Source organism: Coccinella septempunctata, chromosome 4 (genome assembly GCF_907165205.1).
Source record: "Coccinella septempunctata chromosome 4, icCocSept1.1, whole genome shotgun sequence".
Classification (NCBI taxonomy): Eukaryota; Metazoa; Arthropoda; class Insecta; order Coleoptera; family Coccinellidae; genus Coccinella; species Coccinella septempunctata.
Window position 1 is genome coordinate 7,789,862 of NC_058192.1, and position 26,393 is coordinate 7,816,254.

Sequence of the window (26,393 nt, forward strand, 5' to 3'; positions counted from 1 at the left end):
ATTTGAATCTATGGTCCTTGTTACTGTTGATTTTTGGAATTCTGTGACTGTAACCCCAAAAAATATCTAAATAATATTTATGTTGATAATGAAAACTTCTTCACTTGAATTTGATTTTAGGATTGGAATTTAAAGTATGCAATGATTCGATACTCATTAAGTAGTCGTCATAAAAAGTGAGCTTAGTATCATTAGTCACTACAGTGAAATTAGGATGATTGATATATGAATTATTTTTTCCATTAAATTGGTAATTAAGAGCTCTCAAGATACAATGTCTTGTATACTTTGTGAAAGAATTGATGAAACCACCTTCTACAACTTCAATGAAACTGTTACTCTTCATTCAATGACACCAGTTAGACAATTTTTAGAAAAATTGATAGGTTGTCCCATAAGAATTGAAGAATCTAACGATGTATTGTTTTGTACTTCTTGCTATGATAATTTCAATGAAGTCGATCAGATGGAAGTTAAGATAAAGAAAATTGCAACTGATATGAGGACGAGGTATAAGAAAAGACAAAATATAAAAGAACAGATAATTATATCGTCAATGGATCGATCTGAAATCTATTCAGTTATAAAAGTTGATGACGATCCTGATTATTTTGATTATCAAGATAATACTGAATTGCATTCACCCAATTCTCCAAAAGTGACATCTGAACTGGAAAAGAGGGATAGCAATACAAAGAAACAATTAAGTAGTAGTTCATCAAATAACTCTGAAGTTAAAAAGGAATCAAATAATTCAAATGAAAAAATACATTTTACTAATCAACATGACTTAAAGAGTATACTGAGTATGAAAATTAAGACCGAAGAAGAATCTGATAGTTGGGAGGACAACATAGATAGTGATCATAAAGTTAGTGTTCTCTATGATATGATGGATGAAAAAAATGTTGGAATTTTCCTTGAACCAAAATCAAATAGCTCTTCCAAAGAACCTCATAAATGTACAAGATGCAATATAATATTCTTCTCAAAACAAGAATTGAAATCACATAATACTACTAAACATGCAGAAGATAAGCCTTACATTTGTGAGGTTTGTGGAAAAGTTTATCGTCACAAGAGTGCCTTGACTATTCATGTTGGAATGCATAATGGAATTTCACCTTTCAAGTGTTTACACTGTGACAAGACTTTCACACAAAAAGGAGCCATGATGAGACATAACAAAATACATACAGGTATGTTTAGAAAGTATGTTATCACTACAGTTTTATTTTCAAATGAAGCTTAACTTTCTCATCTTATATTAAATGCTTCAACTTCATTCTCTGATCATGCAATGATTATCATAAACCTGAGTGGATTGATGGAAGCAATAAACAGAAATTCTTTTCCTAACAAATTCAGTTTCGATTGTTTAGTCAAATTATTATTGTTTTGAATAAAATTACCTTAAGCGAAACAATGCTTCAGAATGATTTAATGTTAAATCAGAAGATATTCTAATGAACTTTTCTGTTAGGTGAAAAGCCATATCAATGTGAAGAGTGTGGAAAATGTTTCACCCATCATACTTCCTTTACAATACACAAGATATCCCATACTGGGGAAAAATCTTACAAATGTAATGTATGTGGACTGATGTTAATGTCCACATCCCATTTGAAAAGACATATGAGGGTTCACACTGGTGAAAAAAGGTATTCATGTTCAACTTGCGGGAAGAGATTTGCAGAAAAATACAACTTAGTATCTCATAGCAAGTTGCACACCAATGAAGCAGTGTCAACGCAAAAAAGGAAATTTAGGTAGGTAAAAGATCAAATTTTATGCTCAGAACTTTTAGTAAATATCAGAAGTTCCTGTTATATGTTTCAAATTAATATTATCAATTACAGATGTGATATATGCAACCTTGTGTTCTACAAAAGACTGCACTTGGAAGAACATGTTACAAAGAACCATTCAATAGCAGATGATAACTATGATTATTGTTAATTGAAGGAAATTAGAAAAGTAAACTGTGAATTCAAGTCTGTTAGTGTTATGCTGTTTCTATTTTTAACCCTTTTTCTCAAAAAATCCAATTCCTTTGTAGATTACATAATGCAACTACAATAGGAACTTTTTTAGAATGTTCAAATCCAGAAAATGTATAAATGAAATTACAGAACATTTTAAGTGTTTTGTTCAGTTAGATTTTTTATGGAGTCAAAGGATCTTGTTAATAAATTTGTATAAAGTCTTCTTAACCTAATTATACCAAGTTAAATTATATGATTTTTTTATTATAAATTCCTATGAGATTCAGAATAAATTAACCCAATATCACGATATGGAATTCGGATGTATAATTTTACACCTTCATTAGTCCATAAGTCAAGTTGATTAGGGTATAATCATTTTAATTTTCATATTCTTCCTATTCAACATTGTGCTCACTGCAAATCACAAAAATATCAGGTTATTGAAAAAAAGATTTAAGAAAAGGAACACATTTATTGAAGAAAAAGCACATCTTTTACCGAGAATCGGGTCAACTGAAAAGCTTATCTAAACATTCACTATCTAACCGGAACATCTGCCATTTTTCTGTAGACGTCAAGTTTATGGCCCCAAGGGATTTGTAAAATCTGACGGCTGGATTCCAAGATAAGCAGTGAAAATCCATCCTTTTGCTATGTGTTTCGTGGGCTATTTTAGCTACCGCCATGAATAATTGCTTGCCTATACCATTTCCTCTATAGGCTGCCTGTACATAAAGATCTTCCAAGAATATGGATCTGCCTAGCCAAGTTGAGTATGACGTGAAATAGAGGGCATATCCCATGATATGCCCATCTGAAAGTTCCGCCACTAAACAGGTGAAGGCAGGATTTTCAGAGTCGAAACCGTCTTTTTCCAAGACTGAGGCATCTATTTTGACCTGATCCTCAAGTCTTTCGAATTCTGCAAGAGCCTGTAAATAATTGGCTTCAGTTTTTGGCTAAAAACGACATATATTTCATCACTGAAATTGGGACGAAAGGGGCAATGCATATTTTTGCGCGCCTCTGTACCTAAGAACTAGTTTTGTTGGCCTTTTTTTAAAATTGAAAAAAAAATCCGGTTAACAATTGCAACTAAATATATGTGAGTAGTTTGTGACGACCTATTTATAAAAATTTCATGGGGACTGTTTTCACTAGAAAAGAAAATTTGTAACTCGATAAATATTCATCACTAATAATAGTAATAATTATATCTGATCTGATGCGCGTCTTTTACAGAGATAATGAATATTACTGAAAATAAAAATGCGTTTCTCCTGATGTCTATGGAACACAAAATCTTCGGAAACGTGGTTTTTTGTGATTCTAATTCATTCAGTTGTTGTTTGATGAACTTATACCAAAGAGTTCCTCTTTGCTTATACCTAATATAAATATAAATAATAAAGTAGGTGTAGACCTACACGAGATTTCACATAGTTAAATAATGCGTTAATTATTAGGACGTTATTATATTATATATTGAAGAAAAAATTATTTCAATTGGGCAATAACGTCATATAATTTTAACAAGAGAACCAAAATATTGTTCAGTGAAACAATCGAAAATATGTAATTTACTTACCCTTATTAATTTATATACCTGCACCATATCTTCTTTTTTGGCCCTTCGAATTGTCACATTTATTTCCGAACATTTCAACATTCTGATTTTGGTTAAACCAACTTCGTCCACGCAAAAAAATCTGATTTGAATTTTTCGAAGGATGTCCTTCGAGAAAAATTATAATTGTCTGACTTATCTTCCAGTCATCAAATAGAATTAAGATAAGGAACATTAAGTGATACAGTCGACACTTGTCGGTTCTTTCCTCAGTACAATTGAGGCCTATTATTATTCATTCCCTGGATCATTGTTTATCGATATGAAATAGAATATCATTGCTGGAAGTTGATTATTCAATCCAATGCACCATTTGTATTATTGCATTTGTCATTTGATCTGAACGTGAAATATATGTGTGTATCAGTTTATTCAACTTCAGCAGTTCTGATTTTAAACGGACTTAAAATTTGGTAGGTATTCGATGATGCGTGGTGGAGCTATGCAAGGATTGCAGAAATTAAGTTTGCAAATCATTTATTTGCATTCTCGCTCATCGCTGCTTATGACTTCCCGAAGAAAACATTCATTTTCTCAATTTTTTCAGAAATCTAGAGCTGATTGTGTTCAAAACTAATGCGTCGCTCTACAATGTCTTGAAGGCTCAAGCAACATTTGACGATTGTCATATTTTTTAAATTTTCTAGTGATACTATGAGAAAATATAAAGAAGATAGATGTCTTAGTCATCTTCAACCGTAAGCCAAGACTTTAAAAGCGCATTTCGAACCTAAACCTACCCTGAAAGTTTCAAAAAAAAACTGAATCGTTATTTGTCACATTTTCGGCTCAGAATTCGAAAAATAAACACATTTGGGCAAAATTAAAGCAGATATGTCAACTAGCCAATATTTTATTTTCGATTATTATCCGATATACAGCAACAAATGCATTTATAACTATTAGTATGTTTAAAAATAGAAAGATTAAAGTTCAAATCTCACAAGATGAATGAAAAAATATTTATATTTTGAATACCAATGAAGTCTCATCAGTTATTATCTCTTATTTCTCGATAAACTCAAAATAAGATAATTGTTCAGAAGTTGTGTTTGCCCATGGAAAAACGCCCAGTAGTTTGACAGTGCCGTTGACATCGTTTCCTTTTGACATCAACATTTTGAGGTTTGCAAGGAAAACGGAAAACGTCAGATGCTTTGGCTGGTGTGTCAGTGATTAATTTTCATCTAAATTCTTCCTTTACGCAATCGATCAATTGATAACTTTTAATGGCTACTATTTTGAGGAGCCTAACTCTCACTGAGAGGATAATTTTGAAAAACGCTCCAAAGGTTATTATCTTATTTTCAATTTATCGTGAATAATTTTCATTGACAGTGTTATGTAAAAAACTTTGACCTCTTACAGAACATCGTTGCAGGACAAAAAAACCGATGGCAACCACAAATTCAGACTCAAAGGAATTTGAATGTGCATGAATACATCAGTTATACATTATTGAAAGATGCCGGAATAGATGTCCCTAAGTTTGGAGTGGCGAAAACTAAGGAAGAAGCGAAAAAAATAGCACAAGAGCTCAATACCAAAGATTTAGTTCTGAAAGCTCAAGTATTAGCTGGTGGGAGGGGCAAAGGAAGTTTCAAAAATGGTCTTAAAGGTGGAGTGCGAATGGTTTACTCGTAAGTAGACTGAAAATTTTCTTTGATGTATAGCAGCTGAAAATTTTCAACCAAATTAATCTTTTTCTCTATTTAGGCCTGAAGAAGCAGAAGATATTGCTGGAAAAATGTTGGGTCAGCAACTAGTCACTAAACAAACAGGTGAAAAAGGTAGAATATGCAATATGGTCATGGTTACTGAACGTAAATTTCCTAGGAAAGAGTTCTATTTTGCTATCATGATGGAAAGATCCTTCAATGTGAGTTGGAAAATTTCAGTTGAGAAAATCGTAACATTAATGGTATTTTATTTTTTTAGGGTCCAGTAATAATAGCCTCCTCACAAGGAGGTGTTAATATCGAGGATGTTGCTGCAGAAAGTCCAGAGGCAATTATTTATGAACCTATTGATATCATGAAAGGCTTGGATAACGCCACTGCAGAGAGAGTGGTAGAAAAAGTTGGACTCACAAGTCAAAAGGACAAGATTATTGATATGCTCCACAAAATGTATGATTTATTCCTGAAAAAAGATGCTCTTCTGATCGAAATTAATCCCTATGCTGAAGATGTAGGACCTACATGTAAGTAAGAAATGTGAATGTAAGAAAAACAGTGTAAAGCTGGATTTCTACTTAAACTGTAACCTTTTTTCTCTCAAAGATTGTCTATAATCTTTTTCATAAAAGAAATTTAGTTTTTTATCAAATAGATTGAGATGCATGCCAATAATATTATAATGATTCTCTTCAGATTTCTCTCTGGATGCAAAGTTCAGATTTGATGATAATTCTCAATTCAGACAGAAAGAGCTTTTTGCATTGAGAGATTGGTCTCAGGAAGATGAAAAAGAGGTAGCAGCAGCTAAATTTGACCTAAACTATATTGCTCTCGATGGAAACATAGGATGTTTAGTTAATGGAGCTGGTCTGGCCATGGCGACTATGGATATAATCACTCTACATGGGGGTTCCCCAGCCAATTTCTTAGATGTTGGCGGCGGCGCTACTGCTCAAGCTGTTAAAGAGGCTTTCAAAATTATCACCTCAGACCCTAAAGTATTAGCAATTATGGTCAATATTTTTGGTGGTATTATGAGATGCGACATAATTGCGGAGGGAATCATTGCTGCTGCAAAAGACCTCAATCTCAAAATGCCGATCATTTGCAGACTGCAAGGCACAAAGGTTGATGATGCAAAGGTTCTTATTGGCAATTCAGGATTGAAAATATTGCCTGTGGACAATTTGGATGAGGCAGCACGATTGGCAGTTAAATTGTCAAGTATTGTCAGTCTTGCTAAAGATGCAAAATTAGATGTGAATTTTGAAATGCCCTTGTAATTATTTTATTCATTTGAATAATGAATATTGATATTCTAAAATCTATGGTATTAAATTTTCTGTACCCTTTTATATATATTTATTGCTATTATGTGGCTCGCTATACCATTATTGTTGAATGTAAAATAATTTATTTGACTAGTCTTAAGTTGAAAACCATGTTGTGAATTCCGTTTCACTTGAAATAAAGTGGATTTCAAATTTTTAATATTATTCAATATTCTGCAAGTGCTCTTAGTTTTATTCGCATAATCAAAATTTGTAGAATAATTTAATGAAATTCTACTCTGAATACCCCATCTGTTAAAAAGACTAATCTGTTTCTATGGTAAATCTTACTTCTTCACTTGATAAAGGGAAAAAAATATGAACATGCAGATGAATGAGAAAATCTGAACTCTTAAACTGCACAAATTCTTTGAATATCTATTTTGATCAATATGTCTTATATAATTTACAAAATGCGAAATATATTAATGAAATATACATTTAAAATAAATAAAATATTATTTAAACTGGCCAGGCGCTGGGCCAAATAATCCATTGCCTTGTTTGCTAGCTGCTCTAGATGGAGCAAATCCTAATAATTTTTGAATATTTTGTCTGATAGACATGGTACATAAGATGTATAGGAATATGAAAGAGCACTCGTAATAATCCTCCCCAGGAAGATTTCGATGACTTAAGCCTTGGATCCATGTCAAAGGCATAAACGGTAACCTGGCTACTACTCTACCATCAAATCTATAATAATATTTATTCATAGTGAAATATGCCCAATCAAACACCTTGAAATTTACTTACATGCTGTTGAACATGCTCAAAAGAGCTGTGAATGCAAACCCAATAGCAAACATTGATTTCATTTTGACAAAAGATAAATCCCGATTATTGTTTTTCAAACGTTCTTCTTCCCTTTCAATTTTCTTTTTATGTTGCTTGTCTAAAGAATCTCCATGAGTTTCTTTCCTTTTCTCCACTAAAATAACAGGTAAGCCAAATAATATTTGGACACAAGCGTTATAAATTCAGAGTACCTACATCTTTTACTTTGCTTCTCCACTTCAGCTTTCAATTTTTGATACTTTTCTGTTCTATAGACCATTAACCAAGTTAATCCCTCACCTAAAAGTGCGGTACATATCGAAATGAAAACAATTAGAAGTGTGTCTGCCCACATTGTTTCTTAGATGTTGAGTTTTTTTATAATATATATGACATTCAATTCAATTTGTTAGCTAAAATCTGACTAGAGCTCACGAATTTTTTTTTGGGCAACTTCCAGGATTTTCAGGTTAATGTTGATGAACTGTCAAATGTGACGTCCAGTAGATCATCTTAATCATTTTCTGTTCTAGTGATCTACGACTGGTCTGTGGTAGGTCGTATGATTTGATTCCTAACCTGCGGCTGTTGATAGTGTTGATGAATCAGACAGGAAAACGTTTTTCCAAAAAGAAATCTTTGGTTTTTCATCAGAATTTCATAAAACATCCTATTAAAACATAAAAATGGCCAAAAATACATCTAGTTCTGCGTTCAGAAAGATTGATGTTGATTTGTACTGTGAAGACAATTATAAGGAAGAAGACACAGATGGGGGACCAACAGGACCAGATGAAAATGAAGTGAATAATTTACTTCAAAAATATCCTTTTTGAAATGCCGTAACCATTATTATTCAATGATTAACAATAATTTATATAGTTTATAATGTACAATTGTTATCTTAGATATTTTCCTTAATGAAATTTACAGGAAAAAATTTAGATGCATTGAAATTAGTGTTGACGAATGCTCCACTTGGAAGTAAAAATCAGCAGACTAAGGTAAAATACCTAATTATTGTCTATCTGAGAAATCATAAACCTTGTATAATTTTTTCAGGATAACGCTTTACATCTAACATTGAAAGTAATACTGTCTATAAAACCACCACAAATTGAAGATGCCGTGAGTCAATTATCTCCTGAATTGCTTGATATTCTAATGAAATATGTTTACAAAGGATTTGAATATCCTTCTGAAGGAAGTAGTGGTCATTTGCTATTATGGCATGAAAAAATTTTCAATCAAGGAGGGATTGGATGCATTGTGAGAGTTCTCTCAGATACAAGAAGAGCTTGAACTTGAATAGTTCATATGTGATAAATATGCTTGTTTCATCTTTTAATTATTATTGAATTTATTAATTGGGCATAATTCTCAAACGATTTCCATAGACCCTTTGAAAAGGAAGCAACTCAAATTATCAGATATCAAAAATCTGATGAAGGATGTATGCACTTTCCGTTGAAGTCTCAGAATTTGAGAAGTATATTATTACAGTATTGAAATATGTTTTGTGTCTTATATAATTATGAATTATCATTACTTGAAATCCATGTTTTGCTATTTGGTGCCAATGTTATCTGAATGAATTTTTTTTTATTCAGTTACAATAACTTTATTGGTAAAATATCCAGTTGATTATAAAAAATTACACATTCTGTAGAGAAACCTATTAAGGTATAAAAATATTTCAGTAGGTAAAAGTTAATAAAATATAGCAATATTTTTACCCCAAAATCTTTTCTTATTCTGCACCAAAACCAAGTACTATTACCATTAGCACTTGAAATAAATTCATTCATTTTGAATTTCAATGATTAAGATAATACAAGAAGAGTTTACCCATATTAGGCCCTAAAACTAACATGATGAATATTCAGGCATTTTTGTTTAATCAAAAATTACTATTTTTTTGTCATCATGTGCTCTTCTAGAATTGATGATTATTTCAGAATTTCAAAATTTTTTCCAAGTGAAAAGATGAGTTGCCAAATTCAAAATTGAATTGGGTGATTTATAATTTATGTTTTTGATTTCTTGCTAGTAAGTTATGCATATCGAGTAAACTCCTTTCCAATGCATTTCTGAATTTGTTTGCATCTGTTTCTTCATTGTCTTTGAAACAAGATACTGCAAAAAATATATCATCTGGACGAGGATTATAACAGCAACCATATCCATTCGGTACTAGAGGTCCATATGCCATAACCCCCTTGCATTTTGTAGCCACTTGACTTGTTGAAAGTCTCATATGAGAACTTCTAGAAAATGCTACATCTTTGTACAGTTCAGGTAGTTCTTTTTTCAACTCTTTGGCCGCCAATTTGAGGCCCAAAAGGTGTCGGTCAACCCCAAAACCATTTATTGCCTGGACAATTAGAAACAGTTGGGGGAACTCGAATCAAATACTTCAAATATAACAACTTACATCAATAGTGTAATTCTTATGAGCCATGATGGCAGTTTTTAGTGCTGTCAGTTTATCGACTTCAGAAGAATTATTATCCAACATTTCTTTAGCGAAAGCTACCGATTCTGTTGAACAAGACCTAATGGTTTCTGTTCTACCATGAATATATCTCCTTGTAGCAGCAGACTCGTAATGCGCTCCAGGCACTTTGTGAATTCTGAATGCGAAATAGAATTTTAAAAATTAACAATTTTTACCTAGCCAGACTGAAAGACTCACCTATAAAATGCATATTGAATAGCAATTTGAATGAAGCTGTCAGGGCTTAGTTTTTGTGATTTCACAAATTCCTTTCCAAAACTCTTGAAATTGAAGACATTCAATTCCAAGTTATCAGCTAATCTGAAATTGTTTTCATACTAAGGGCCAGTTCAGTCCAGGATTCAGGGTTAATCCCATTTCATCCTGGCAGAATTGAACTTAAATTTCAAAATATAGGATCAACTTAAATCTTGGCTTAATCCTGAACTGAGCATCCGGGCCTTAATGTTAGAATTCAATATAAAACTAACAACAAACCTATTGACATTTGTAGCTGCTGTGTCCATGGCTTTAATCAACTCTTGGTCAACATTGAAAATTAAAGGCTCGGGATATTTTTCAGTCTTAATATCAGGTAGACTTTTCCAGTCGTTACCCTCTCTGAAAGCAAAAATTAATATCCTTAGGGTTATCACGCCTGCTTATAATTCTCTAGAGTCTAGATGGTCATGGTTTTACCTAACTATTTCTGTAACCTAGCATCTTACTCACATATATTTGACAACATGATCGGTCAACACTGCAACAGGTTGCCCTTCACTAGGAGAATGTTCATATGTAAGACCCACAATGCCATCAGTGCCAACAATAAACTGGAAATTATAAATTTGTGGAAAAGATTGATGCATAAGGAATAAGAAACAACTCAAAATATCAGTTTCCGAATCGTACCTGTAATGTTTTGTCAAACCATCTATTGGCAGAATTACCATCAAGACCTCCACCATGAATGCACTGCTTAGCAGCCAGAGTTAATGTGTCATCATTCCATTTAGGAAGAGGATTGTCCAAGCAAAGAATGAACAATGATGATTCAATTGCATCCAAACTTTCTCTATTGGTTTTATCTGCAATAAATACAGCTAACTTATGAACCTTCTTTTTAAGATCCTAATGAAATCGAATGGTTCAAATATTCTACCATATGGTAAATTTAAAATCTGTCCCATTCTCATAGAGTGCAGAACTAAATGGATTACTCATCATACCTGAAGAAAGTAGTTTATAGGCATTACACCAATTATCTCTGTTATCAGAAGTCAATATTCCTATAGGACTCCCTGATACTTCCGAACTTTTGGTTATATATATCAACTGACTCAGAATTTGATTGAAACTAGGTACTCCATTTTCTGGAGTTATCACATCCATTTTGAAAAACTAAAAAATGTTCACTAAATATGAATGGAAAATATATGAAGAGCATATTTACATTATTATTCCTAGCTATTATTATGTGCTTAGAATTTGGATTAAATTGCAATTCATCCCTTATAGGCCTTGGTATTCTACAAGTACCATAAATTTTTTTGTATTGATTCATGTCCAAAGGATCTTTTCCCATTTTATCTAGGGGTAGTAGCTCTCTACAAATAAACAGATTTTCACAAACATACCTCTTATAAAGATAGTGCAGTCAATATTTCAAACTTTTGAGAAGGTTTAGTAGAAGAGTAGATTAAGATGTTACAGAAACCAATAGTATGGATACCCAAAACTTGATTGTTGATAACCCATGATGATTCATGAGTGGATAGATGACTACAATTAACCATAAGATCAACTTCTATTAACAAATGGTTAAAAATTTTATTGTTACCTATCTATGAGTTGTTTATAATTTATTGCTCCCAAAATCATTTTTGATGCATAGGACAGTCTCTCAGCTTCATTTGAAAATTGTTGTAGAGGGCACACAAGTCCAGGACTAGAAAACACTGTGACTGGATCTCTATATTCTAAATAGGCTGTGTTATCCCACCAATCACTTAGCCAATTTTCACAATTTGATGCTTTATTTTCCAAGTAACTTTGTAACAAAGGAGCTTCACTGTCTGCAAACTTCTTAACCACAGTTTTAGTTTTCAACAATTCTTGTTCAGTTAGAAATGGTTCAACAGATTTCAAATATTTAGTTAAAGTTTGATGCAGTTTCGGAACAGGAAGGCTAGGTAAATTCAACTTATTCAAAAACTGTACTTTACTGCTTAGCATATTTTGCTGTACTTGAATAGATGAGAAAGGGTTGAGAAAAGTTTGGAGTCTCTGGGAGTTCCACATCTGAAAAAACGATAAGAGCAATGTTTTTGAAGGAGTATTATACTTAGTGTGGATTACAATATAACTTTTGGATAACATATTGAAACAAGTCCTTGTTTTAAAACTGATCTCAATACTGGTTTTTATCACGCTACTTGTTTCCTCCTTTCACTTGAAGAAAAAAAATTCACACAACATTGTTTATATTTCAACCTGTTAACCTTAGAACTTGACACTTCATCCGTTGATATAAAAGAACTATCAGAAGTAGCAAAGAGTTCCTCTTTGGAAGTAGTCTGGAAGTAGTTCAAATTTTCTAGTTTTTATAGCCTACTAGCGAAGAAGTGGGGCTCGCGAATCCAAAAATTTAAACGCCTCCTAGCGGTCAAATCACTAAACCGGTAAAATCAAGAATGAAAAATTTGTACGAAAATATCATAGGATTGAAATATTCCCCAAATTAACGAAAATATGTTACGTTTCTGATTTTGAAAATGGAGTCCTATTTTGAGCATTGAGGTCCTACCTCCATGATTCCGAAATTCATACTCATTCTCTCATCATGGAGAGTACCCTCCATAATGCTGATGAATTATTAGAGGCGGTTGAAATTCACTATCATTATTCAGAAATTTTCCCAATTAATAAATTTTTTCTGTTGTTGAATTTTTGTGAAAAATTACAAAAATTATCAACGTAAGGTAATTTATAAAATATAATGGGAGACGAATAAAACACTATAAAAATTTTTATATTTATTAAAAAAGTACACAAAGCAGTTTTGAGATGAATACATTACATCAATTTAGGATGTCCGTATCGTGAATATCAGATTCACAACATTTTAAGATACATTATAAATAAGTATTTGCTTACTGGTCTTACTAGAGTGAATTGGACGTGTAATTGATTTAACTTAAATATTCTTATCTATATTTACAAACAGATAAACCGGTATCAAATAGACATTGCATTTTGCGAGTTTTGCATAATTTTGTTTAGTTTCTTTTGAAACTATACATACCTACAAATTCGAGAAACATGTTGTGAGTTTTATAGGGCTGTCTTTCTCAGATGATTTGTTGGGAGGAAAAAATCGAGAAATCACAACATAATTGAGGCACTATTGAGTATACAACTGTTTCAGTTTCGTATATTATTACGTAATATTTTTTACCGAAAAAATTTATCATTTCCATCTATCAATTACCTCCTGGCAGCCTATGGTTGCCTGCTAATCTTCTTCTACCTGCTAGCAGTTTGCCCAACCCTCTTGGTTGTTCTGTTGTTGAAGACACTACAACTGTCTCAGCAGGCTCTTCCTCTTCGACATCCGTAGAAGCTTCGGTTGGCTGAGTTTCAGCTGGAGCTTCTGACGACACTTCTACTTTTTGGCCAGGTCTTTTCCTGGCTAATAGTGGATTGACCCTACGAACCTGTACGGGAGAACTTGCGGAGGCCTTAGGCCTGGAACCTGTTCCAACTTGTATTCTGTTTCTATTGCGGAGACGGTTGATTGGGTTATTGTCAGTTGGTACTGTTGGTTCTGAGGTTTCTTCCTGTAAGGGTAAGTTTGGATAAGTATACTCCAGTACGCAGCTTTAGTTCAATGAATCAGCTAAATCCAAGATATAGTACAAATAAAGTGGCGTGGAAAAGACGATTCAAACAATGGAGTTAAATAATCTGCCATGAAATAGAAAATTATGAAAGATTCGTGCAGAAGTTTCGTCGCTCTTAAACAAAGATAGAAAACTCACCTTTTTCTCTTCTTCCTTTTGAGTTTCTTCCTCTCCGGTTGCATTATCCTCTTGTGCCGGAGCTTCAGTCGAAGTGGTTGGATGAAGATTACCTATACGTCTGTTAGCTAAATTGAGCCTTGGCCCTGGCCTCAGTGGTCTCACAGCGGAGTGAGCACCTGGCTGAATCCTCCTTGATTTGGCCGTGGTACTAACTGAGGCTTCACTTGTGGCAGGGTTTTCTTCACCTGGTGATGTTTCTTCAGTTACAGCAGGAGCGGGAGTGGGTCTTGTTCTACCTCTAATATTGAAGGTAGGTCTGGGACGTGATGGCCTTGGAGCGCTGGTGGAAGGGGTTACACTGTTTGAATCTTGGGATTCTTCAGAGGGACTAGCGGGCGTAGTACGTCCCCTGCTTCTATTGCCTGAACCAAATCGACTACGAGTGTTAGGCTGTAAGACGAAAATATTTGCTTAGATCCGAAATTGCAAATCAGTTTCACAGTTTCAGTATATGGACATCAAAATAAAACAGTCTTACCCTTCCACTGTTTACTGGTTTCACGTTCTCTCGAGAAACTTTATCTTCGTCAGGAGAAGCCGTTGTTGTAGTTCTTGATCCAGTTCTTCTATTTCCGAAAGAAGATCTGTTTCCCCCGAATTTTTTGGGTTTGCTGCTTCCCTCACTGGATGAAGATTCAGTGGTAGTGGAGTGAGCTGTTGTCTTCTTATTGCCAAGTCTTCCTCTATACCTTCCTCTTCCGAAAAGCGATGCTTCAGTCGTTGGCGCTGGTGTTGTGGTAGTAGTGGTCGTAGTGGTGGTTGTTGGCGCCGGTGTAGTAGTGGTGGTGGTGGTGGTTGTTGTAGTGGTTGTTGGTAAGGGGGTAGTTGTGGTTGAAGTTTCTGTATAAAATAATTGAAATATTAAATATTTGCCACGGGTGAGTTCTCAGATGCTAATAACCTGTAGTGGAATCTTCATCAGAATCCTTATCGAAGTCACCATCAGTTTGATTGGAGTCTTCGCCAAGTAGTTTCTGATTTCCTTGTGAAATAGCATATAAGTCTAGAGCTACTTTATCCATTGGATCTGTAGCACCAACAGTTTCTTCGGTGATGGTTTGTTCCTTGGATTTTTCGGAGATAAGATTTTCATCACCTGTTGACGATGCCACCTGTTCAACTGCCTGGTTTGATGTCTCTTCTTTTGGCGAGGATTGCTGCAGAATGGTGGAGAAATTTCGTTAAATACATACGATTAATAGAGAAGATAGGTTTTAGTTGGACTGAACTTGGAGGAATGTTTCTCAGGATCTACTTCTATGAATTGATAACTTACCGGCAAGTTGACACTCTCATTGGGTGTTACTCCAAGGAAGCGGACTGGACCGGCAGGAAGATCGGTGGGGAAGGAAGGGCCCCCTTGCTGGTCTGATTGGGGAGCGGCTGCGTTATAATTTGTGTTGAATGTATCACTGTCGATGAGTTCTAGTGATGGTCGCTTAACGTTGGCACGAGTACGACCTCTCGATCCCTGAAACCAAGGAAATTGTACTTTTTGATGATAATAATCCAGCTGGTTCGAATAAACGAGGTCAGTCGAAGTATACAGGTTGTTCCACTATATATACCTACTGGACAAACACTCATAAGTCATGTATCTAGATGAGATCGCTGGGGAAACATTTTAGAGTTACGAATTGTACCCCATTTTCCAAGCATAAGTGAGATAACATCAGGGTGTTTAGGGTCATTATTAAGCAAAATTTATTGTGCGTGTGTGAGCTTTGAAATTACGATTTCTGGTCACATCTTCATAATTTTTTATGCTCAATTCAAATATGGTGTAGAGTTTATTGGGAAACACTCTATATGATAAGGTAGAATATTGAAAATTCCGTTTTTTTTTAGGGAGGGAAATTTATCGATGTTACGATGTTGATTCCCCAAAAAAGCATGGAGATGAAGTATTTGGTTAACTTGTATATCGACTGTACTCTGTAAATTTCCTCAAAGCCCAAAACGGTTCATTTGATTCGGTATAACATTCTATTGTACTTCTTTTTCCCACTATTTGCTTGATAGTTATTGAGATATCAAAAAATGTTCATTTCTTGAGCTTTTCATTATTATAAGTAGCATTTCCGAGGGAAGAATGTATAAGTATCAATAATTATGTTATTTCATTCGAGAAGATGGATCAGGCGTAATATAATTATAGATCAATAAATACATGATGGGTTCCTCAGTAATCCTCATCATTTCCTTATTAGTGGGTAGATGAGTAACCATCATTATTTTACAACAATGAATTCTATCCCACATATCCATGTTACGCATTAATACTGGTGGGAAGCATGAATCAAAAAGTTGTAATAAGAATCGTCAACAGAAAACGGGATGCAAAACAAAATACAAACAACCAACTTACAATTTTGTAAATTTGACTTCATATACTAATCTATATGTAACTTATTTTCGTTTTAAGAATTGAAACTGCCGTAGATGTTACCAGATTTCCATTTTGAAACTATAAATTTGATCTCGCAGCAATAAAAATACATTTCACAAAACTCATCAATATTGATGAGGATCCCGAATCGATTACCATAACCACAACTACAAAGCAAGATCCCTACAAACCTGCGTCTCATCAGTGACATTATCGGTCTCAACGTTCTCTTTCTGCGGCCTTCTGATTCGAGGTCTTGATGTGCTAGCGGGTCTTTCAGAGCTAGCCTCCTCGGCCAGAGGAGTGGTGTTCAAGTTTCTGCTCCTAGGCGGAAACCTTGTACTAGCCGGAAGTCTTTCCTCTGATACAGCTTCTTCGCTGTGTTGGGCGACGTGTCTGCTCCTACCCCTCGTGGAGGAAGGTAGCACCTCGTTCACTTCCGGTGCCACGGTTGTCTTCGCAGCTTCCGTGGTTCTGCGTCGAGAAGGTGTGGTGGTCTTTTCTACTACTTCGTTTCTCGCTGGTCCATCATGAGCGTTCGTTATCTGCGGTGTTATTCGGTTAATTTTCTTCGTTTCCCAATCCTAATTGGTGTTCTGTGATGATTGTTAGGCATTCGAATGGTGATTAGTATGTTAATATTTCCAAATTTAAACACAGAAAGCGGTTGTTAGGGAAATGGTTAAGAAAGAGTTTTTAAGGCAGAAGCAGTTGTCAAACGAACAGCTCGAATTCCGCAAAATATTTCAACTTGTTCTAAAGACTGCAGCGCTTTCTGAATCGCAACCTTGGAGTTAATGAAGGATCTTGAAAATTGAATGATTTTTCAATCAAATACAATAGCGTTTTGACATGACCAGTATTTTGGATGCTACACACGACGGAAAATTGACAAAAATCTTACACGATATGGAAAAAATTGCCATCATTCAGTCGTCCGTTACTAACTTATCAATTGATCGAATTTCATTATTGGGGCAGTCAACCGACACAAAATTTGATGCACTTCAGTTGTTCTCATAGTAAGGTTTTCGCTAGGATGCGTTGTTCAGAAGATATAAGCGGAAAACTCCGCCTGTAGGGGTACGAACTCAGATTTCTTAGTTTCAAGACTTTTTTAAGGTGTTAAAATGATATCCAGGTATTCCATGGTTAAGCCAGCCCCATTTTACTGATGGGCTATTTGTGATAAACATTCGATTATTGAGAAAACTGTGTTCTCGATTGCTTTTCAACAATACACGTCCTTAACACATTTTATGTCTGAAATAAATCGATTTTTTACATCTTTCAACCATCTATGATAATAGCAGAAGTTCTAATTTCCGAGACTTCTTTATTATAACAGTCATTAATGAGAATTTTTGGAAACAACCAAAAGCCAAAGAAAATGAGATTAGTAGAAACAAGGAAAAGACAGTTAAAAGTAGATATTCGTCATAAAACTCAAAATCCGATCCAAGAACAGTCAGAAATTGAACAAAGTTTTTGATTTGTACCTTATGGCTTATAAAATATACCCAGAAGGAAATCTAACACCCACCTCTTCATTTGCAGGCTGCTTTTCTTTGTTGTCTTTGGCGTCATCTTCTTCATCGTAATAATAGTAGACATATTCGTATTCGTATTCTTGTCCATTTGGTCCTTTCTTAATCTGAATTCTTGACCTTTGTTTCTCGCTTCCACTTGCCAACAACGGCACATCCTCATCTTCTGCCTTCGGTGCAATCTTGCTGGTGGTAAGTACCGAGCTGACTGTGGTTACTTCAGCGCTCTTCTTGACCCTGCGGTTCTCCGTTTTCTTCTGATTAGCCCTCGCTCTACTTTTCCTGCTGGGGGTTTTGGTTGGAGGTTTTGGAGTTGTGGTACTGGTCGCTAACTCATCCTTGTATTTCTCAAGAAGTTTCTTAACGTCCAGCCTTATGGCACCTGCAGGAGCTGGCGCTGCCCTTTTCACCACTTTCTTCAGTTTTTTAACCTTTTCTATCTTCGCCATCTCTTCTTCTCCTTCGTTTTCATCTTCTGCAGGTTTGAGCAGGTAGGTTAAGCTTGCTGGTAGTTTGTGGGAGGTTTCGAAAGGTCTCTCAGGCTCAGTCTTGTCCTTTCTCGAGATCTGCCTAGAACCTGGACCTGTTGATTGAATGTAAACATATTTTGCGTCTTGTTGGGGTTTTTGAGTTTCGACCGACTTTTCTTGAGGTCTTGGCGCTGCCAAAGCAACAGCAATTAGGAGTGGGAACAATCTGTGGAAGATAAGGATAAAATTAATCATTCGAAGTAATTTTTCAACTAAAACTATTTTAGTATTGATGCGAGGGTTTCTATGGCAAATCAGAAAATTGGAATTATCTCTTACTCTCTCGATTTATAAGGAGAACTTTGAAGTTCTCACTAATAGCTGAAGAGTAAATAATTTTTTACAAAATAAGTTTCATTTCCAACAGTCTCTACTTCCTTATTACTTTGGCGAATAAATGACACATTTTAAAGCTTCAGTTATTAATAAACCATCAATAAAACAATATTCTTATTGAGAGTTCTCCAATGGACTGTAACACATAAGCGACATTTTCTCCACGAAATAATGCGGTCATTATATAAGATCCCATACTTTATTACCCAACGTGAATTATTTTTAAGGAAAGAAAAAATTATGATAATCTAGAAACTATTTAGATTGAGTTATTATAATAAAAATTATGTAATTATTGGATAGATATCGAGAAAAATATGACAATATGCGAATAAATTAACTCCTGATTCACTGGTATTTGGCTGTTACGACGGAATCAATTAATATCTCAATACGAGCTGTTCCTTTTTAGGATTCTCTTTATCATTCACGTGATCATGAAACGAAGGAAAGTGTCGAGAGAGAAATTTGTTGATCAAGGTCATATTTTTCAATTCATAGAAAGAAAGTAATTTCGAATGACCACTGGTACCATTAGTTCGCGTGGTCTCGAACAAGTTCTGCTGGATATTAAAAAATTATATCACAATAAAAATAGAGGTATCCATTTCACTCTTATATGGCCCCAAGTCATTTGGTCGATATTGGACTGAATTTACAATGCAGAATGTAGACTGAAAAAAAATGAAAGTGTTTCACTAGAACCTTGAAACGACTCTGCAAATTTCGTTGTTCTTTGCATTGAACTTGATTTGGGAGATTTTATTGTACAAAAGTCAGAAATTCATTCCGATTCAACAATATTTTTAGCTTAGTTATTTTTTTTCACGCTATCCTGAACGTTCCCAAGATATTACATTTTACATACCTATAACAACGAATGTTAAATGGCTTCATATTATGGCCTATATAAAGAAGCTTAGATTAATCGATTTCGACTTCTTCCAGTACTAAAATTCCGAATATTTTACAATTTTTATTAAATTCTCTGATACTGGCGATAGGAATTTTGATCGTTAATTTGAATTTCGCTCATGTTTACTTTCCTTGTTCGTGCGAAATCATGTAGCGGAATTCGGAAGATTATTACGTCATTAATGACATTTCATGTCAGCACACCAGCAAACAAAACCTTTCCCAATTCGTGTGAAGAAGAATAAAAAGATCTCATCGCTGTGTGTTATTGACTGAAAAGTCACCAGCTGGATTTCACGTAATACATCATTAGATATGAATTTTTTCTCTTTAAAGACATGTTTAATGTCGTTTTCCTCAAGGTAATCATATTTTGAGTAAATCAATCATTCGCTAAGTAAATCCAACTTTTAATGAGAGCAGGAGAGAGAGCTATCAATTAGCGTTGAGGAGGAAGGAAATTGTTTTTTTCTTCAACGAAGACATAATCAGCGATAAGGACAATGAGTGCCATCCTGCTTTTTTTCAGATTTACACCGGATTAAAAACTGACAATCACAATCGTGATCCTAATCGTCGATTCTTTCATAACACGATCCATGTAACAGCTGCTACTCGCTAAGCAACATCGAGACTTCAAAGTGAATTATCGTGTAGGAAGATATGCAATTTTATCTTCCATACCTAGACAGATTGTAATGATATTCGTGCAATATTAGGAGCGGATTTGAGATGAGCCAACTTTCTAATTATAATGTTTCGCCTTGTTCTCTTGGTCTTTGGCGGATTATTTCTTGGAGGTGTGACATGTTCATCGCCAGATTAGATCTCCAGTAAAGCCACATCTGTATCGTGGAATTATTTTTACGTCTACCACATGTCTTCGGGAAAAATCTTCACAGATATTGATCATCGTTAATTCAATTCTATTTTTTGCGATCTATCTACGTCAAGTCAATAGAAAATTTGAAAGTAAGTATCTTATGTATTCTAATTAGCAAGAATTGATGTTCTTGAGATGTACAATAGATGAAGGTTCATAAGTATTTTTCATCAGGGACTTGGGTGTATTCTTTCAGTACCTTTGATCAAAATGAACACTCTGATTGATATCATAATGATGATACACTCAACTGGTAGATTTCAGCCAGAAAAATAATCAATTTTCTATCTCTAAAGAATGAAAAACTATTGTTATCTTCAGCTAGAATAATAGTTCATAGGGGAGCAAACGCCATTCAATATATAGATACCACAGTTTGGATTCTAATGGGACCAAATTCTATTGTTTTTAGATGTATTTAGGGGTTTTCGTCAAACACTAGTCGATTTCGAAGATTTATAGACAATTTCCGAAGAAGGATCTAGACCAAATAAGTCAAGCTACTACTTCTTGTTGAATGCTTCGAATCGATTACAATACCAAAGATTAAAAACATTTGATTAACCTCTCCAAATATCTTCATCTTCCCAGGATATACTTAAGTACAGAGTATAATTGCTGCTTCCCTTGAGCAATTTTCGTGAACACTCACTCAAATTATGAAAAATTATTCATTAGATGGCAATAGCAGACCCGAAGAGAGGATAGGCTGGTAATCCTTTCTAATCTTTCGCTCCTTCAACCTTTCATTTTATCGTTGCAAAAATGGCAAGGTCGTACTGCAAATCTCCGAGGCAGCATCCAAGCAACATTCAATCGATCGACCGTCGATTACCACTATTTATTGCTATCACTCGACTGTTTAAACGTTATACAACTCCGTGAGCACACAATTACAATGCGAAGAGTCTAAATGCAATAAAATGTTCGATATTTTATGCTGCTATAGAGTCTATGGACCAATAGAAAGCTGAATCTAACGCAATAATTGATTTCATAATTTTCTGAGGATTGTGCATAATTCGGTAACTAGATTGATATATTGTTTTATCTCTGTAATTGTTAGTAACACCTCGTAGTCGATTAATGTAATCAACGTGTTGATGGGTAACTGATGGATATTTTGAAAGAGGTGAAATTCAGAAAGCAATTTTGGTTTCTACAATATCCCTAAGAAATTTTGTCATTGTGACAAAAAATCTGAACCTAGAAGCGAACACGACAAAAATTATAACCCTCCTAGACATAAGAGGCTTGTTACCAAAAACTAAGCGTCAGATAACTAAATAAAGTTTGGTGAATAAATCTAGTAACATAGGATATTGTTTTTTCGATAGCTTTTCTTTTTATTGACTCATTTTGAGGGAGTGCAATTAAGAACTGCAAAATAACGGGAATCATTCTGAAAATGAATTAGCAGCATTTTTTCTGTTTTTCTTTGAAGGAGACAATGAACTGGAGAAATTCAAAATATGAAATCTAGAGATTCCCAACATGAAGAGTCGATTTTCGAGGAGAAATATGAATGTATGGAGAAAGAACATCCTCAAGTCCAAGTGTCAATTGCTGGCAAATATGATTTGCGATTTCTAAAATAACATTGTATTGGAAGAGCTCGTTTCTCTCAATTGTATTCAAATTATAGTTTGTTTATTTATGGGACATTAATTATAGGTATTCTTTTACTCCCAGCCATTGATGAGGAGTCGAGTATTGGACCGTTTGATGAATAGAGAAGTTCTTGTTAACAATTGACTTATAAATTTTGTTGGTTTCTCTTCTGAATGGTGCCTTACTGTATGTGTACCAAAAAATTGAAAGAAGCACTATGCGAATCTTCAGTAGGAGTATCTTTTACGCGATCTTTCAAGTTGGATATCAGATTATTATCCGAGTAAAAATACAGGATGAAAACATAATTCGATCTGGAGTAAAAATTTATTTATCTACGGAATGTTTTCCTTCATATAATGAGTCATTTTGAACCGTTAGCAGAGACCAACTCATTTTCATACCATAGTGATTGGGAAATAACTGGCCTCACCCTTATGGCTGAATGCTTTATTATTCTTAGTAATAATATGTATCTAGCAGACCTTAAGTTAGCATTAATCTATTTGATATATCTCCAGAATGGACCAACTAGCAACCCATCCTTTACAAATCTTCGCAAATCCTGCACACTTCTCATTTTTTACTTCTCAATCGCAAATGACGCAAATGAAGCATACTTGACACAAGAAGAGTCCATTTATATCAGATCAGGAGTCGTCACATTGCATCATACACCTTTTATGCATCAAGGATATTACAGTTAACTCACGTTTATGTACTCGGAGTAACTTCAGAATATAAATCGATATCTCCCACACTGCAAGCACATTACCACAGCTACTTTGATCGAGAGCCACATGAGTGACACTTACGTAAAGCTCAAATAGTGAAATAAGAAGACGCATTTGTATTGGATAAGACCAGTAGATAAGACATTTGCCGAAACAAGGAAATGACAGATGATAACTTTCTCCACCTTCGAGCAGGAAACATCGACCAAACCATAATTAGAATAGAAAGAATTCGGGATGCGAAGGTGATATTTGAATTGATACGAGAGAAAAAAGTATTGGGGACCCAGTTTTTAGAGAAATCATTCGGAATTCACGAGCGGAAAATAAACAATAACAACGATTTTCTACGCAGGCCAATTATTGAATTATTTGTTTGCCTAATTAAGTCCAATTAAAATTAATAGACTGAGCTGTCAATTGCGTGCGGAGCGTTTAATCCAGTTTTAGAAATGTGCGATTCGAAAATTCCTCACATGTCAGGCTGTTAATTGAGTGCTACTCATTGAACTCATTTTTCTTTCAGAATTTTCCTAATCCCTCAACCAAATCTTTAACAAAAGGGGCGAAAAAATATGCGTATTTATATTATTCAGCAACAAAACTTTTTTCTGCGTCTTAATTTATTTAGTGTGTAAAAAAAATAGTAACCTTGTTGGAAGATAGTGAGTTTACTGAACTGCGAATTGGTAAATACTTCATGCAAGAGAAAACATTGCAAATTTAATTTAGGTATACCTAGTTGAATTTTTCGTGGCTTCTTGAGTCTCATCCAAACACGAAGAAATTTTTTGAATTCGTAAGAGAAGTTTGAAGGGAACTTCTTTCAATATGTGAGCACGACCGCAGGTATACAAGAAACGTAAATGTTGTGGTGAGTTTTGAAAGCGCAGTGTCGCGTTACATATTCATGAATTTTATTCATAAAACTTCAACAAGTTCATTTCGCCGTCTACAATATAATCATAATGATACTTGATTTTTGTGGCACGGTTTGTGATAAAATAGAAGTGAAAGGATTGTACGTGGCCCTGCTTTACAATCAGGCATTTCTGGTCAACGCAAAATCCGGTATCAAGTGATCAAGTGAACAAAAAGTTATGAAACTCGTGGCAATTGTAACAAGAGCATTACTGTCTGGGTGAATTTTGACTAATATTCAGATAATATGAGCCAGATGAGTGGACGAGTATCGAAAATGTTGAAAATATTGAAGTGGCAGGATAATCCGGAAATTCAAGAACGACTTATAAATTCACCTTCATTTGGAGATACAAATTCTGCAAATTATAAGCTTGGTTCATTATTTATCACGTCTTCGAAATATTTTACTCCATTTCTCACTACATTCTGCAAAGTATGAGGGGAAGACAAGAGAAATGAACCAATGTGGATTTTTGGATAGTTTTGTTCGATTATGAGCATTCAACAGAAGTTTATTTCAACCTCAAAGTTCGTAATATTGAAATCAATTCGATGAATTGGCGTCTATATGTAGGTATGAAGCAATGGGTCGCATGTATATAAATATGATTTTAGTGTGAGTTACATCCTCTTCCGTTACCGGAAGCACCTTCAGGAATGTTATATACCGTACAAAATTTTTGATACCGTAAGTTGTCTACTTCAGTTGACATCATTTTGAATATTGGAATCTGAACTAAGGAAAAATTGGTCAAATTTGAGGAGCTGTAACAGCCAGAAAATAAAAAATAAGACATATGTTGATTTTTTTGATGAAAGATGGATCCTTTGCAAATGAAAAATTCTAATTCTCATTTACCTCCCACGAATAGTTCAGATTTTATGATTTTTTCCGCGAAGGTCCAAATTTTCCAATTTTTCATCGACCATAACTTGAAAAATAAATTTTTTTAAAAATATCTGTTTGCATATTCGTTATCTTCGCCCTCGAATTAGTCGACAGTATGAATTTGGTTTTGATCGGAGACCAAAAATATTTTTCAAAAAAATCGCAATTTTTCCATGCATGTATGGAAAATTTGAAAAATTTTCAATCTTCCCAATTTCCACCAAAACTGGAATTTATACTAAATCAAGAACGTAGATCACGAATATACAAACAGAATTTTGCTGAAAGGATGGTCGATGGAAAATCCGAAATTTTGGACCTTCGCGGTAAAAATAAAAAAATTTTAACTAATCTCGGTAGGTGAATGAAAGTTGGATTTAGTCATTCACAACGGATCAATCTATCACCAAAAAAATCAACATATGTCCAGTGCTTCTTTTCTGGCTGCTACAGCTTCTTGAAGTTGACCAATTTTTTCGAAATTTTTCACTAGAATTGATTTATTTCCTAAAATACTGATCATAGAAAAAATCTAATTGCATATTCGTAATCTACGACCTCGCATTAGTCGAAATAATGACCCGGGATGATATAGTTCGAAAAATAAAACATCTGCTACTTGTTTTTTTACCCGCGCTTCACCACCGAAATTATTCCGAACAAAAAATTATTCTTTTAGCTATATAGACCCGGGTCATTTTACTGACTAATTCGAGGTCGTAGATCAGCAATATGCAATTAGATTTTTTCTAGGATCAGTATTTAGAGAAATAAATCACTATGAAGTTTTTACTTTTCTGATGTGTCTTTTCTAATTATATGTGTAGGCATAGGGGTGGCAAAATCTTAAGCAGCCTATACACTAGGCCGACTTTTATTTATATGAATGGAAATGAAACTTAACGAAGAAATTTTGAAAAATTTCATCTCTCATTTTGAATTTTTGACTATTTTTTTTTCTCTGAATTCAATTAATTATAAATTACCATTTTTTCGATTTAGCTCGCCGAATATGATCGCGAAAAAATGGTAACTTACGTTATTCATGAGTATCAAAAAAAAAAAATTCAGGGTACTTACAGATGGAGGGCGTTCATGCTGATAAGGGCCTTAAGCAGGGTCGAACAGTCCAGGGCCGGATCGATCGGGTGGGAAGATGGCAGGGAGACACGAACCTGGAGCTCCCAGTCAGCCAACTTATACCATACAGTCCATAAATCGGCACTTCTAAAGCAGCGTCCACACACACTGTAACCGCACAAGAACTAAGAACACAGCGTTGTCCGTGGAAGAAAGAAGCAAAGAACAGTGCTGCCTGTCGCTTTCAGTTTCAGCAAGAAGTTGAGAAGCCAGACAACTTTCGCTATTGGCTTCGACCCCACGTGGCCCTGCTGTGATGCATTCCTTTATATTTTATTCCTCTTTTGCTACGCCATGACATTTGTTCCTCGAAATATTGGTATATCGGAATTTTATCTGTATGTCGTGTAACCAAGCGCCATCATCATCGGTAATGGCCGATTCGTGGATTTTCTGGGTTGGGAAATGGGACCTTTACTCGTTTCAATGTCGAAGAATGCGATTCCTTCTTATGTCTGCTTAGTTACTATACGAAGATTTAATAGCGAAACAAGCAGTGTTCTTACGTTTGATA

General features: G+C 34.6%; 7 protein-coding genes across 8 annotated transcripts; 3 read left to right on the top strand and 4 right to left on the bottom strand.

Moving 5' to 3' along the window:
- Positions 1–39: 39 nt before the first annotated feature.
- On the top strand, positions 40–2,238 carry LOC123311986 (zinc finger protein 287-like). The gene is made up of 3 exons (XM_044896143.1): positions 40–1,199; positions 1,484–1,769; positions 1,860–2,238. The coding sequence occupies exons 1-3, from the start codon at positions 275–277 to the stop codon at positions 1,957–1,959; spliced, it is 1,311 nt and encodes a 436-aa protein (XP_044752078.1). The 5' UTR covers positions 40–274; the 3' UTR covers positions 1,960–2,238.
- Positions 2,239–2,440: 202 nt separating this feature from the next.
- Positions 2,441–3,979, bottom strand: LOC123311987 (thialysine N-epsilon-acetyltransferase). Its single transcript, XM_044896144.1, has 2 exons — positions 3,577–3,979; positions 2,441–2,920 (listed from the first exon to the last, which is right to left on the bottom strand). The coding sequence occupies exons 1-2, from the start codon at positions 3,655–3,657 to the stop codon at positions 2,498–2,500; spliced, it is 504 nt and encodes a 167-aa protein (XP_044752079.1). The 5' UTR covers positions 3,658–3,979; the 3' UTR covers positions 2,441–2,497.
- Positions 3,980–4,668: 689 nt separating this feature from the next.
- Positions 4,669–6,785, top strand: LOC123310853 (succinate--CoA ligase [ADP-forming] subunit beta, mitochondrial). Its single transcript, XM_044894533.1, has 5 exons — positions 4,669–4,907; positions 4,984–5,255; positions 5,332–5,494; positions 5,554–5,818; positions 5,988–6,785. Exons 1-5 carry the CDS (start codon positions 4,845–4,847, stop codon positions 6,575–6,577), a joined length of 1,353 nt encoding a protein of 450 aa, XP_044750468.1. The 5' UTR covers positions 4,669–4,844; the 3' UTR covers positions 6,578–6,785.
- Positions 6,786–6,989: 204 nt separating this feature from the next.
- On the bottom strand, positions 6,990–7,893 carry LOC123310854 (calcium load-activated calcium channel). Its single transcript, XM_044894534.1, has 3 exons — positions 7,619–7,893; positions 7,382–7,556; positions 6,990–7,321 (listed from the first exon to the last, which is right to left on the bottom strand). The coding sequence occupies exons 1-3, from the start codon at positions 7,755–7,757 to the stop codon at positions 7,084–7,086; spliced, it is 552 nt and encodes a 183-aa protein (XP_044750469.1). The 5' UTR covers positions 7,758–7,893; the 3' UTR covers positions 6,990–7,083.
- A 105-nt stretch (positions 7,894–7,998) lies between these two features.
- LOC123310855 (actin-related protein 2/3 complex subunit 5-C) lies at positions 7,999–9,145 on the top strand. The gene is made up of 3 exons (XM_044894535.1): positions 7,999–8,225; positions 8,334–8,406; positions 8,465–9,145. The coding sequence occupies exons 1-3, from the start codon at positions 8,089–8,091 to the stop codon at positions 8,702–8,704; spliced, it is 450 nt and encodes a 149-aa protein (XP_044750470.1). The 5' UTR covers positions 7,999–8,088; the 3' UTR covers positions 8,705–9,145.
- LOC123310851 (carnitine O-acetyltransferase-like) lies at positions 9,035–12,417 on the bottom strand. The gene is made up of 10 exons (XM_044894532.1): positions 12,258–12,417; positions 11,740–12,200; positions 11,353–11,506; positions 11,129–11,300; positions 10,812–10,987; positions 10,632–10,732; positions 10,398–10,520; positions 10,098–10,220; positions 9,837–10,035; positions 9,035–9,776 (listed from the first exon to the last, which is right to left on the bottom strand). The coding sequence occupies exons 1-10, from the start codon at positions 12,276–12,278 to the stop codon at positions 9,423–9,425; spliced, it is 1,884 nt and encodes a 627-aa protein (XP_044750467.1). The 5' UTR covers positions 12,279–12,417; the 3' UTR covers positions 9,035–9,422.
- A 504-nt stretch (positions 12,418–12,921) lies between these two features.
- Positions 12,922–26,391, bottom strand: LOC123311905 (mucin-5AC-like). 2 transcript variants are annotated; one of them, XM_044896024.1, is made up of 8 exons: positions 25,820–26,391; positions 17,914–18,613; positions 16,562–16,915; positions 15,258–15,452; positions 14,883–15,138; positions 14,460–14,821; positions 13,940–14,371; positions 12,922–13,738 (listed from the first exon to the last, which is right to left on the bottom strand). In XM_044896024.1, the coding sequence occupies exons 1-8, from the start codon at positions 25,834–25,836 to the stop codon at positions 13,382–13,384; spliced, it is 2,673 nt and encodes an 890-aa protein (XP_044751959.1). In that variant the 5' UTR covers positions 25,837–26,391; the 3' UTR covers positions 12,922–13,381. The 2 variants fall into 2 exon arrangements, with proteins under 2 accessions (XP_044751959.1, XP_044751960.1); XM_044896025.1 differs by lacking the exon at positions 16,562–16,915 and having other exon boundaries at positions 25,820–26,388.
- Positions 26,392–26,393: the final 2 nt, after the last annotated feature.